This window comes from Triticum urartu, chromosome 6A, assembly GCF_056163025.1.
Source record: "Triticum urartu cultivar PI428250 chromosome 6A, HENAU_Tu73, whole genome shotgun sequence".
Classification (NCBI taxonomy): domain Eukaryota; kingdom Viridiplantae; phylum Streptophyta; class Magnoliopsida; order Poales; family Poaceae; genus Triticum; species Triticum urartu.
The window spans coordinates 500,721,135-500,735,410 of NC_141878.1; the positions used below are offsets into that span (position 1 = coordinate 500,721,135).

The 14,276-nt window shown below is 44.8% G+C and overlaps 1 protein-coding gene across 1 annotated transcript; it reads right to left on the reverse strand.

The window, feature by feature from the left end:
- Positions 1-4,763: 4,763 nt before the first annotated feature.
- On the reverse strand, positions 4,764-5,301 carry LOC147965886 (putative E3 ubiquitin-protein ligase SINA-like 6). Its single transcript, XM_087530648.1, has 2 exons — positions 5,167-5,301; positions 4,764-5,084 (listed from the first exon to the last, which is right to left on the reverse strand). The coding sequence occupies exons 1-2, from the start codon at positions 5,299-5,301 to the stop codon at positions 4,764-4,766; spliced, it is 456 nt and encodes a 151-aa protein (XP_087386774.1).
- Positions 5,302-14,276: the final 8,975 nt, after the last annotated feature.

Below are 14,276 nucleotides of genomic sequence, written 5' to 3' on the forward strand. Positions count from 1 at the left end.
GAGAGGCATAACACTAACACCCGCTCCAAGATCACATAAAGCAGTTTTAACATAGTTTCTTTTAATGGAGCATGGTACAGTTGGTACTCCTGGATCTCCTAGTTTCTTTGGTATTCCACCTTTAAAAGTATAATTGGCAAGCATGGTGGAAATTTCAGCTTCCGTATCTTTCTTTTATTTATAACAATATCTTTCATATACTTAGCATAACGATTCGTTTTAAGCATATCAGTCAAACGCATACGCAAAAAGATAGGTCTAATCATTTCAGCAAAGCACTCAAAATCATCATCATCATCATTTTTCTTGGATGGTTTAGGAGGAAAGGCATGGGTTTATGAACCCTTGGTTCTCTTTCTTTACCGTGCTTCCTAGCAACGAAGTGTCTCTTATCATAACGTTGATTCTTTGATTGTGGATTATCAAGATCAACAGCAGGTTCAATCTCTACATCATTGTTATTGCTAGGTTGAGCATCAACATGAACATCATCATTAACACTAGGTTCATGTTCATTACCAGATTGTGTTTCAGCAACAGAAATAAAAATATCATTGGGATACTCAGGTGTGTCAACAACAGGTTCACTAGAAGCATGCAAAGTCCTATCATTTTTCTTTTTCTTCTGCTTAGAAGGACTAGGTGCATCAACATTAGTTCTCTGAGAATCTTGCTCAACTCTCTTAGGGTAGCCCTCAGGATGCAAAGGTTCCAGAGTCATTCTACCCCCTCTAGTCATAACTCTAACAACATTATCATTTTTCTTATTATTTAATTCACTGAGAAAATCATCTTCTGCTTTAAGCACTTGTTCTACCTGAGTGGTAACCATAGAAGCATGTTTACTAATAAGTTTAAGGTCACCTTTAACTATAGACATATAACCACTCAAGTGTTCAACCATATAAGCATTACATTTCAATTGCCTACCAACATAAGCATTGAAGTTTTATTGTTTAACAATAAAATTATCTAACTCATCCAAGCATTGGCTAGTAGACCTATTACGAGGAATATCACCTTCATAAAATCTATAGAGATAATTTACCATTACTACCTATGTCGGGTTATTAAGACCATGCATTTCTTCAATAGGTGGTAAATTCTTAACATCTTCAGCTTTAATACCCTTTTCTTTCATAGATTTCTTTGCCTCTTGCATATCTTCAGGACTGAGAAATAGAATACCCCTTTTCTTGGGAGTTGGCTTAGGAGTTGGTTCAAGAAGTGTCCAATCATTATCATTACTCAATATATTATTCAATAGCAATTCAACTTGCTCAACAGTTCTTTCCCTGAAAACACAACCAACACAACTATCCAGGTGGTCTCTGGAAGCATCGATTAGTCCATTATAAAAGATATCAAGTATTCCATTTTCTTGAGAGGATGACCAGGCAAAGCATTAAGTAATCGGAGAAGCCTCCCCCAAGCTTGTGGGAGACTCTCTTCTTCAATTTGCACAAAATTATATATTTCCCTTAAGGCAGCTTGTTTCTTATGAGTGGGGAAATATTTAGCAGAGAAGTAATAAATCATATCCTGGGGACTACACACACAACGAGGAGAAAGAGAATTAAACCATGTTTTAGCATCACCCTTTAATGAGAACGGAAATAACTTTAAGGATACAGTAGTAACGAATTATTTCCTCATGAGTGAATAGGGTGGCTATATCCTTCAATTTGGTATGATGTGCCACAACAGTTTCAGATTCATAGCCATAAAAAGGATCAGATTCAACCAAAGTAATTAACTCATGATCGACAGAGAAATCATAATCCTTATCAGAAACACAAATAGGTGAAGTATGAAAAGTGGGGTCATATTTCATTCTAGCATTCAAAGTCTTTTCTTTCAGCTTAGCTAACAGTTTCTTAAGACCATATCTATCTTTGCAAGCAAAGGTCTCTAGCAGTTTCTTCATCCATAACATAACCCTCAGGCACATCAGGCAATTCATATCTAGGGGGAGAATCTTCATCATCACTTTCATCAATATTATCTGTTTCAATAATTTCATTCTCTCTAACCCTAGCAAGTTGTTCATCAAGAAATTCACCTAATGGCACAGTATTATCAAGCATAGAAGTAGTTTCATCATAAGCATCATGCCTAGCAGAAGTGGCATCATCAATAACATGTGACATATCAGAATCAATAACAGGTGTAGGTGTCACAGATTTACTCATAACAGAAGGTGAATCAAGTGCAGAGCTAGATGGTAGTTCCTTACCTCCCCTTGTAGTTGAGGGGAAAATCTTGGTTCTTTCATCTTTCAAGTTCCTCATAGTGATCAACAGATATAAATCCCAAGTGACTCAAAGAATAGAGTTATGCTCCCCGGCAACGGCGCCAGAAAATAGTCTTGATAACCCACAAGTATAGGGGATCGCAACAGTTTTCGTGGGTAGAGTATTCAACCCAAATTTATTGATTCGACACAAGGGGAGCCAAAGAATATTCTCAAGTATTAGCAGTTGAGTTTTCAATTCAACCACACCTGAAAAACTTAATATCTGCAGCAAAGTATTTAGTAGCAAAGTAGTATGGAAGTAACGGTAATGGTGGGAAAAGTAACAGTAGCAGTTTTTGTAGCAATCGTAACAGCGGCAACGGAAAAGTAACTAAGAAAAGATCAATATGTGAAAAGCTCGTAGGCAATGGATCAATGATGGATAATTATGTCGGATGCGATTCCTCATGCAATAGTTATAACATAGGGTGACACAGAACTAGCTCCAGTTCATCAATGTAATGTAGGCATGTATTCCGAATATAGTCATACGTTCTTATGGAAAAGAACTTGCATGACATCTTTTGTCCTAACCTCCCGTGGCAGCGGGGTCCTATTGGAAACTAAGGGATATTAAAGCCTCCTTTTAATAGAGTACCGAACCAAAGCATTAACACTTAGTGAATACATGAACTCCAAAAACTACGGTCATCACCGGGAGTGGTCCCGATTATTGTCACTTCGGGGTTGCTGGATCATAACACATAGTAGGTGACTATTGACTTGCAAGATAGGGTCAAGGACTCACGTATATTCATGCAAACATAATAGGTTCAGATCTGAAATCATGGCACTCGGGCCCTAGTGACAAGCATTAAGCATAGCAAAGTCATAGCAACATCAATCTTAGAACATAGTGGATACTAGGGATCAAACCCTAAAAAAACTAACTCGATTACATGGTAAATCTCATCCAACCCATCACCGTCCAGCAAGCCTACGATGGGATTACTCACGCACGGTGGTGAGCATCATGAAATTGGTGATGGAGGATGGTTGATGATGACGATGGCGATGAATTCCCCTCTTCGGAGCCCCGAACGGACTCCAGATCAGCCCTCCCGAGGAAGATTAGGGCTTGGCGGCGGCTCTATATCGTAAAACGCGATGAATCCTTCTCTCTAATTTTTTCTTCCTGAAAGTGAACATATGGAGTTGAGGTTGAGGTCGGTGGAGTCCTAGGGGGGCCACGAGGTAGGGGGCACGCCCCGCACCCTCGTGGACAGGGTGTGGGCCCCCTGATGCTGATTCTTTCGCCAATATTTTTCATTAATTCCAAAACGTGTCTCTGTGGATTTTTAGGTCATTTCGAGAACTTTTATTTCAGCACAAAAATAACACCACGACAGTTCTGCTGAAAACAACTCCAGTCCGGGTTAGTTCCATTCAAATTATGCAAGTTAGAGTCCAAAACAAGGGCAAAAGTGTTTGGAAAAGTAGATACGTTGGAGATGTATCAAGGCTCACCTCCGATGAGTTTCAAGTGGAATTAGAGAAGGTCAGGCATATTACACCAGGAAACCATCCTGGTAATGGTAGCGAGAAAAGGAAGCATGGCAGGGCAGAAGAGAGACTATTGTTTACCCGCAGGTCCACTTTGTGGGACTTGGAGTAGTGGAAAGATTTGGATCTACGGCATAATCTTGATGTGATGCACATCAAGAAAAATATATGTGACAACACTATCAGCACACTTCTTAATATTGAAGGCAAGACGCAAGAAACCTTAAAATTTAGGATTGATTTGACACACCTGGGTATCAGACAGGATTTGCAGGTGCAAGATGAAGGTAAAACACGGGATATGGCACCAGCTGTGTACTTCTTGGACAAGGTAAAAATAATAGAATTTTGTGAGGTCCTGTCACGTGTGAGATTCGCACATGGATTTGCTTCCAACCCTGAAAGGAGCATCGGTGCAGATGGAAACAAGGTACAAGGGTTGAAAACTCATGACTGCCACTGAGGGAGTCCTGGACTAAGGGGTCCTCGGGCGTCCGGGCTATGTGACGTGGGCAGGACTAATGGGCCATGAAGATATAAGATAGAAGACTTCCTCCCGTTGAGGGAGTCCTGTATAAGGGGTCCTCGGGCATCCGGCCTATGTGACGTGGGCCTGACTACTAGGCCATGAAGATACAAGATAGAAGACTTCCTCTCGTGTCCGGATGGGACTCTCCTTTGCGTCGATGGCAAGCTTAGCGTTCGGATATGAAGATTCCTTCCTATGTAAACCGACTCTGTACAACCCTAGGCCCCTCCGGTGTCTCTATAAACCGAAGGGTTTAATCCGTACGGGAGAATCATAATCATACATGCTAGACATCTAGGGTTTAGCCATTACGATCTCGTGGTAGATCAACTCTTGTAATCCTCATATTCATCAAGATCAATCAAGCAGGAAGTAGGGTATTACCTCCATTAAGAGGGACGATAGTGGCACTTGCAGCTGGAGCACCTTGTCGTACTAGATCCTGTGCACGGGCATGGTATGCGCGATGCTGATGTGGTGGTAGAGCGCCGGCGGCAGGCCTTCGTAGCCGCAGACGGGCACGGGGCATTTGCAGGGCGCGAGCGAACACACGCTCTGGTGATCGGCGAGCTTGTGGTAAGTGACATAGAGCCCACAGCCTTCATGCGGGCACTCCACCCTCACCGACGAAAGGACGGAGTCCACCGCTGTGTTCCGCACGTCGAAGCCACCGCCGCGCTTGCACTTCTGGCACTGCCGCTGGTTCCCAGGGCGCTCGACGCGGCAGTCCGCGTAGGCCAGGTGCCCTCCCTTGCACTGCAGAAATCAATCAAACAACACATCAATAAAGAAACCTGCACCTTTCTCAATCAGCCGAACGGACGAGGTGTATTCGAACCTCATACACTGGAGGCATCAAGGGGCGGAGGCACAAGGGGCAGTGGAGCACGGTGAGGTCCATCAAGACCTTAGAGAGCTCCATCGTCGGGTCCTGTTCGGTCTGCATGATCTTGCCCTCCTCGTGCACAACCATCTCTCGACTTGGGCCGGGGTATTACAAAGCTTTACCATCACATATTTTATACTACTTCAAGGTGCATTAAATCAACACATGCAAGTATCAAAAGGAGAGTCACGGCATGCATGCATGCATGCATTGTAATTGATGCACCGGTAAACGCAAATTATTGAAATATATCGAGTGCAGTGCTTTGATGTGTCACGTCAACTCGTACATCAACGAGAAGTTTGATTATCCTCTCCCTCGCGGACTTAACTACACCTGCCTTTGGCTGTATGACAGGTTGGCCACACACCTGTCGGGCCCACCTGTCATACATGCAAAGGCAGGAGCGTCCCTCCCTCTCCCATGAGCGTGGTGGCTGGCAAGACTAGGAGAAGCTTTCGCTACACGCTCTCCCTCCCGCACGCGGCGGACATGCAGCAGTTCAATCGGTGTCAGATGGCCAGAAGCGTACTGTAGTACTCCTCCAGTGCAGTAGTACTCCATCATTGTTCGACTTCCCGAAGAGGCGAAGAGCCAAGCGCAGCGCGGACGCTCGTGTGGCAATTCCATGTGTAGAGTAGTCTAGGATGGCGTGTACCGTGCCTGTAAGCTTAAAATCGTTGGGGTCGGCTCCATGCTATGTGGTCGTCTCGAAGTTTTTTTAAATTAAAATAGTCTTCTGGCCCTACCTGACACCCTGGTGATTGTAGTTTGCACGCTCATCTGGTCAAGACAGGAATATATATTTTAATTTGTTTTTTCGAAAAGGGGGGACTCCCCGGCCTCTGCATCAGAACGATGCATACGGCCACATATATTTTAATTTGTGGTGGGTAAATGTTAGAGGTTGCAGCAAATATATTGTACACTACGGGTCTTTCAGCCAAGTTTAGAGGCAAGCATGTGGGGCCAGTGCTATGATGTGTCGCGTCAACTCGTACAACGAGGAGAAGCTTGAATTTACTACATGCCTTCTCCCTCACCCATGCGCGCGCTTGCTCGCAAACAAGGACAGGCTTTTGCTTAGTAGTACTTCTACAATATGCTATCCGTCCCGCTCACGGTGGACGGACATGTAGCAATGGATTCGACACTATAGAAGCAGTAGTAGTAACATCATTGTTCGTCTTCTCGAAGAGGCGAAGAGCCAAATGCAAACCGAACATTGCAGTTGCGAACATTGGAGCACGCATATAGCCAGGCTCTTGCATGAGACAAAATTGCTATGTGAGCCCACTATTGTACTAGTACGTACAACTACTTGCTAGTATAGCCCTGTAAACTAGAAAGGAGTATTTTCCCTTCTAGAGATTTCAACAAGTGACTAGACTACACCGAGACGGAGTACATATGGAGCAAAATGAGTGAATCTGCGCCGTAAATAAATACGTACTAGTTCTATCGTTTTCCTCTCCGAGGTGCACAATATTGAGTATACTGACTAGTCTCTTTTTGACACGCATTTACGTTTTTTTACACAGTACAGACGCAAGCGCTCATATACACGCGCATACACTCACCCCTATGAACGCACACACGCACGGCACTATCATCTTGAAATTTACGAAGTCACCATAGGCACCTCGTCGTCGACGGGTCCATAGGTGCTTGAATGCCAAGGAGGGAGAGGGTAGCGGTTCCCGAGACGTTGAATGGTCAATGATGCATCCTCAATTACATGCAGAGGGAATTAATTGGCAAGCAGAATAGAGCCAGCACGATATGAATGCAACAGAGTTTGGACTCTCATATAATAAAGGCGCCCCACCACTCCAATCCATATACTCCCAAGTCTCTGCGCGACACTGCTCACTCCAATGCAAGACCAAGTGACCAGAAGCCACAAGCACCTATGGAGGCGATGGACGCGAGCGGCAGTCGGCTGTGCCAAATCATCCAAGGCGCCGGCCTGCGGCCCCGCACCGCGCAGCATTTCCATACGGTGCTGGCGACCGCAGGGATCTTAGCCCTCGCCAACACCGGCTTCGCCTCTCGCATGGACGACATGATGGTCAACTCCATCCGCAAGTTCACCGCCGTCAAGAAGCGCGCGGACGACCTTGCCGTACTGCTCCAGCCCGCGCGCCCAGGCTCCTCATTGCCTGCCACCCTCATCGGCCTCCATGGTGACGAACTCTTTCAAGCCCTGGTGGCCCTGCAGGTGCCGGAGGTCGTGACGAAGAATGTGCACCTCAAGGCCACGCTCGCCGTGCAGCACCTCGCCATGCAAGAAACCGTCGACCTGCACATCCACGTCTACGAGGAAATCGTCTACATAGGCCACCACAAGGCAAGCTAGGACAGAAAGACGTTGGCCTTCTTCCAGCGGCTGGAATCTTTGGAGGCCATTGTTTAGAAGCACGTCGACCTGGCCACGAAAGCCGATGCTACTTAGGCGCCGTTCGGTGGGCCGGCGCCCTGAGTCGAGGAGGTGGACGTCGTCGATGGATGCATCTCTTCTTATTGCCTCCTATATTTATGAACGGAGGGAGTATATGGCATTTTTATTCCAGTCGTAACGTTTTCACTGTGAGGTGGGGCCGCAATTGAGCAAACCCACCCCGCCCACCGGGCGTCGGCCGAGTTTAGAATTAGAAGAGAGAAATGAGGGAGGAGAGCTAGCTATAGCACGGACGCTGTTGTCATATGGGACTTGGGTTTGTAGAATAGGAGTACTGAGCACTCGTGCCTCTTTTTTTTGAGGGAAAAATTAGTCGTATGTCTAGTACCACTAGTTGGGTGCATGCGACCTATAGCTGTCATCACTTTAGGTCTCCTTTTCGAACCGCGGCTACACTTCACAGTACATATTATTTCACGCATTTATCCTCCTATATGTACTCCTAGGCTATTTCCACGTGCTCCCATTCGCCGATATGTGGGACATAGAGCATCTGGGTCATAGTGCATGCACAACTCAGAGCATATGCTGGGGTACTTTACATTTCAGACCTCACGAATTACATCCAAACCCCCCGCAGAAGAATAAATAAATGAATGAATTACTACATGAAACCGGATTATTTTCATGGAAACCGGAGCACGCTCATTAAATTTTGGACATAACACGTTTATAAAAAATGACCGGACCGAAACCAGTCTAAGGGCCTCTTTGATTTTTCCTGCAAAAAAAGGGCCTCTTTGATTCGCATGATACTGAAAACACAGGAATGGGGAAAGTATGATGGCGATGAACCGAGACGACGAGAACTCTAACTCAGTTAGAGGTTAGAGTTAGATTCTAACCCTGAACTAACTCTAAACCAAAGAGGTGTATGGATGGCAGGGTTAGATTGACAATAAATGCTCTATCTCAATCATTTGACTACTTTGGACCCTATTTCCTGCCGGATTTGGAGGGTGCTTGGATACGTTTTAGTTCCATGACTAAAAGTAGTGGGACTAAAACTTGCTAGCCTCACCCATGCTTGGATCCAAATACTAAAGAGACTAAAATCAAGTTAATGAGCATTTATTATCCTCCAAACCCTCCAATCCAGAACTCTCCTGTGTTAAAGGAGAGGATTTAAATGAGGAGAGAGAGGACTAATCCACATTTTAGTAGGGGTACCCCTGACTAAAAAAATTTAGTCTCAAGACTAGTTTTAGCCCCTCTTTAGTCAGGGGTGCTTGGAACTTTAGCCTCTTGAAGAGACTATTTTTAGTCAGACTAAAATAAGTCCCTTGGATCCAAGCACCCTCTTGGTGTGGCCGGCTCTTCTATGGCCTCCTCCCGCTCACAATTGACACAAATGAACCATCTATACAAATCAAGCATGCAAAACATGACAATTTTTACTTTGTCCATACAAATGAGATATCCCACTTAAACATACAAGTCTTCAATCAAGCTTCACAAAATAAAAAAACACTTCATGAAACAAAGAATGAGCTAACTCGTCACGGAAGTCATTCACGATAGGGAGGGAGCCCGAAGCCCCTCACGCACTGAGGGAGGAGCTCACCATTGTCGCTCTGGAGGAAGGCTCTGTAGAGCCCAAGCCCCGGGAACCCCTCCGACGCTGGCCCTTGCGAGTTGAGGTCGACACCGGCGTGGGTAGCAGGGACGCTTGCCGCCGACTGGGAACTTAATCTTTGGGCCTTTAGAAATAATGCAAGACTGTAACTAAAATACCTAGAAAGGTGAACTGAATCTTTGGGCCTCTAGAAATAATGCAAGCCTGAAACTGAAATACCTAGAAAGGTGAACTGAATCTTTGGGCCTCTAGAAATAATGCAAGCCTGAAAGTGAAATACCTAGAAAGGTGAACTGAATCTTTGGGCCTCTAGAAATAATGCAAGCCTGAAGCTGAAATACCTAGAAAGGTGAATTGTATCTTTGGGCCTCTAGAATAATGCAAGCCTGAAATTGAAATACCTAGAAAGGTGAACTGAATCTTTGGGCCTCTAGAAATAATGCAAGCCTGAAATTGAAATACCTAGAAAGGTGACCTGAATCTTTGGGCCTCTAGAAAGATTTATTACCTCCTCAAGCAGCATCAAACAATTCCATGCGTGCACCACAAATCTATACCAAGTTTGATCAGGATCTACTTTTCCAAATCAGAATTAGCGCTAGAGCAAGCAAGATCAATGATATGGTCGTGAGACAGAGAAGGAACGAACAAACTCACCCCTCTCGTGACCTCCCTAGTAGATGCGCCGCCACCGCGCACGACAGAGGGAGAAAAACGACTGGTGAAGGGGGAGCGGGGCGACCTTCGAAGGCCGAAGGGAGAGGGCGGCCGGAGTAGGGCGGCGGAGGCCGAAAGGAGAGGGCGGCCGGAGGAGAGAAAGGGCGAGCGGCCCTATGGGGAACAGAGAGGAGTCGTGCGAGAGGGGGGAGCGATCTGGTGCGAGCAGGGGAGATTTTTTTAGTTCTCTTTTAGTGGGCCCGAGGATAACTAACCCAATTAGAACCTCTCCACCGGGCTAGTTTTTTTAGCTGGGTTAGAGCAAACTAGCTCAAACTAACCCCTCTTGTTTCGATAATTTGAGGCTATTTCAACCCAAACTAGCTCTAACTCAGGGATCCAAACAAAGAGGAGTGTTACTGTACATGCTACAGTGTGGACCGTAGCACATTGTTTTTTATGGCCATATCACCACATTGTTTTCTACAGCTGGTTCACTGGGCTACCGTGGTTCGCACTGCTGGCTCAGTGGGCTGACGTGGTTCGCACTCCTCCGACCTGAGTAGTACTCCCTCCGTTCCTAAATATAAGTCTTCGTAGATATTTCACTGTGGACCACATACGGATGTATATAGATGCATTTTATGTGTAGATTCACTCATTTTTCTCCGTATGTGGTCCATAGTGAAATCTCTCCAAAGACTTATATTTAGGAACGGAGGGAGTAGTATAGTACTAGTATATACCGCATCATTCTTTGCTCCTTCTTACTACTCCGACATGTGGGAGAGCCAGCATCCGGGTCGACGTGTCATGCACCAGATTAGAGCGCGGAACGGAAGGGGGACATCACCCCGGTTGGAGCGCCAGTAATTCATGACTATAGTGAGTGGTCATATCACAAGTCTTTCCAGCAGTAACATGCCGTCAAATGACACAGCCCCACTCGCTCACCCTCCTCGCCTCTCTGTCAAACTGCCTACCCGAAAACTGCCGCGCGTACTGCCCCGGAAAAGCCCCGCCCTCAACTTTTAACTACGCGAAAAGAGTTCGAGCTTGTTCGTTCTATATAAATACAGTACTTACTGTATGTTTATTCACCCGTGGGGTTGTTCAATGAATGGAGGGGCGGGGAGCACAAGTGAACAATACTGTAGTACTACTAGTAGTAAGTAGGAGTCGTACAGTAGTCACCTTAAATAGAGAGTTTCTTTTCTTTAATGCCACGTACACAAATTGAAACGCTTGTTGTGGAGAGAAAAAAGATAATCACTCCACTATATATGGACGCAGGGGCCTGAGCGCTTGCTTTACTAGGGTTGCTCTCTTCATTCTCTCATCCTCTCCAGATATAAACAAGACAGCGGTAGCGACATTTTCTCTCTGCTCACCGCTGGTCACAGATCCGGCCGGATCCCTTCGGCCGGTGTGTATAGAGGACTAAAAGGTGCATCGTTCACGCGGTAATCGCCGCTGAGGGAGGAAACCCACAGCTACCGGAGGGGCCCGATCCTCTGCCCGTGTCGTTCTCTCTAACACAGCGCCGGCTCGGGAGGTCCTCCGACCCTTCTTCCTCCCTGCCGTATTGTCCGCAGATCCGACCTGCCGCAGCCGACATCCGGCGACCCTCAAGTATAAGTTCTTCGAAAGCGGCCTTGCTCTACTGCCCCAGCTCCCCACGTGTCTGCATGTGCATCTTTTTCTACTCCCATCAGCTCTTCCAAAGCCACCTAAATTTTTAGTATTATTAGAGGTAAAGCTACTTCATGCATTCGAATCTAGGGCTTTGTTCAAACAACGAAGAAAGGGGGGAAAGTTGTAGCATGAATCTAGGACTTGATTCAAAGAGGAAATAATATGGTGAAAGTAGTAGAGACCGGATACCCAACCGGTCTCTTGGTTGAAAAGGGAAATAATGGGAAAACGCAGTACAAACTGGATAAGGAACATATCTATTATTGGTTGAGAAAAGGATAGAAAGTGGTGGCTGGTGGACAAGTCAACAGAGTATGTCCAGGATTATATTTGTTGCCATCACATAGTAAAAGGTCTCCAGGATTAGATTTGCTGCCCTCACATAGTAAAAGGTCTCAGGATTAGATTTGCTGCCCTCACATAGTAAAAGGTCTCAGGATTAGATTTGCTGCCCTCACATAGTAAAAGGTCTCAGGATTAGATTTGCTGCCCTCACATAGTAAAAGGTCTCCAGGATTAGATTTGCTGCCCTCACATAGTAAAAGGTCTCCAGGATTAGATTTGCTGCCCTCACATAGTAAAAGGTCTCCAGGATTAGATTTGCTACCCTCACATAGTACAAGGTCTCCAGGATTAGGTTTGCTGCCCTCACATAGCATGAACAAACTCGGCATCACCACTTTATGCCTCCTTGTAGGTACATTGTGCCGATGCGTCCACTGTCGCATGTCCTTATACCAACCTTTTGTTGTTGTTAATGTAAGAGCACATGTAAAATGAAGCGATCACACTGCTACCTTAGGGACATGTCTAACCAGTGTTATTGTTAATCTAATGCCTCCAGTGATAAGATGCAATTAAACTGTGTTACAAATGGCACTCCTGCTGTTTTCCCAGTATGATAAGTAAGTTGCTCCTTTACGCTGTTGACTGTCCTGGTGTCCCCACGGTCCCATGCCCTTAAACCAACTCTTTACCTGCTGTTGATTTATTGTGTCTAGTAAACAAGCAATGCCACCATTAAAGTAATCCCATATTTGAGGAATCTCATTGTTGATCGTAATGCTTCTAGTAACATGAAGCATTGCTGACTCTGTTGGAAAAGGCGGTGCCTAGGAGGCGCTTAGGCACGCCTAGGTGCTAGGCAATGGCTAAACGCCTCGCCTAGGGCATAAATGGAGGTCTAGGCAAGGCAATCAATGAATTGCGTACCCAAGCACGAAATCATGCCACATACCGCATTGATATACCAAACGAGTTATATTCCAATGGATAGATGGTAATTAACTTATTTATATACCCTAAACTAATATCAACACCCATATAATAATCATAAATACACTATGAGTAAAATCTATATTACAGCCTAGGGCGCGCCTAGGGTGCTTAGGCACCGCCTAGGCACTAGGCGAAGGCCAACCACCTCGCTTACGCCTACCGCTTTTTCCAACCTTGATTGCTGACATTTTAAAATTTCTATTGTCCTTGCGTGATTGCCATGAACATAATTAAGATGCTTCTTTTCATTTGTATATGTTTCGTATATTCTTATTTACCAGCAACTATTTACTTTCTATCTTTTTGTGCAGATTGGGATATCCATTTCACCTTGTTGCTATTGTGACCTTTTGGTGAACTGCACAAAACACTTTTTTTGGAATGAGTGTCTTGTGCAGTTCAACTAAAATGTCGCATGGGCAACAACTCTCAATTTTCGTGGAACTGCACAAAATGGTGATTGGAGTTTCCAATATCTCCATCAAGTTTCTGCTGGTAATATCGTGCAAAATTTTATTAGCCTTTGCAAGATGGAGCCGTCACTGTCACCACAATGGCACTTTATTTTAGTGGAACTGCACAAAAGGATAAGAAAATTATAGTTGATCCTTACATGAGCCGGACAGCCAACCTTAATGTTCCTCAATTTTAGTGCAACTACTAAAGAAGAACCTGCCAGCTCACAAGAGCAAGTACTTCTTTCTAGCTGAATGATGCAACTTTGCTTCATTTCAGGTGAACTGCAGAAAAAGGCGCATAAATTGAATCATGGAACTCCAGGTAGACCTCATCCAAGTAGAGCTAGAGGTTGAGTTCAAGGAGGCCGCTATTAAAGCGAAATCATGCTCTCATATCTCCTTGTTTGTGCTGTGCAAACATGTTGTGCAAACAGGAATACTCAACTACAGATTTGTGATGGTCAAGAGCATTCTCCAAGTTCTTCGATTGTATGACATGGCTAGCCAAGATGGATTTAATCCTGATATTCACTTTATCAAAAGGCTCTAATGGGTTGGTTCTGAATCTTGCAAGCTGGGAATCAGTAAGACGTGTAGGCATCTTTGTTGTACTTATTATTTGAATCTTATTTTTTGGTTCTAAATCTTGCAAGCTGGGAATCAATGAGATGTGTAGGCATCTTTGTTGTACTTATTATTTGGATCTTATTTGTTGGTTCTGAATCTTGCAAGCTCGGAATCAATGAGATGTGTAGGCATCTTTGTTGTACTTATTATTTGGATCTTATTTGTTGGTTCTGAATCTTGCAAGCTGGGAAACACGGCTTGATGATGCAGAGGACAACAACCATAACAAACAGTTCAAACTTCGTAGTATTATCTTTGTGAAAGTGCGACAAATGTGTTGATCGTGTGCGTCCTGAGAATAATAATTCTA

What these genes read in the sequence shown, in the direction of transcription:
- LOC147965886 (XM_087530648.1), bottom strand. Translation starts at nt 5,301, where the DNA reads ATGGTTGTGCACGAGGAGGGCAAGATCATGCAGACCGAACAGGACCCG. An exon ending in TGATGCCTCCAGTGTATGAG is followed by an intron (nt 5,085 to 5,166) that starts GTTCGAATACAC and finishes TGATTTCTGCAG; the next exon opens with TGCAAGGGAGGGCACCTGGC.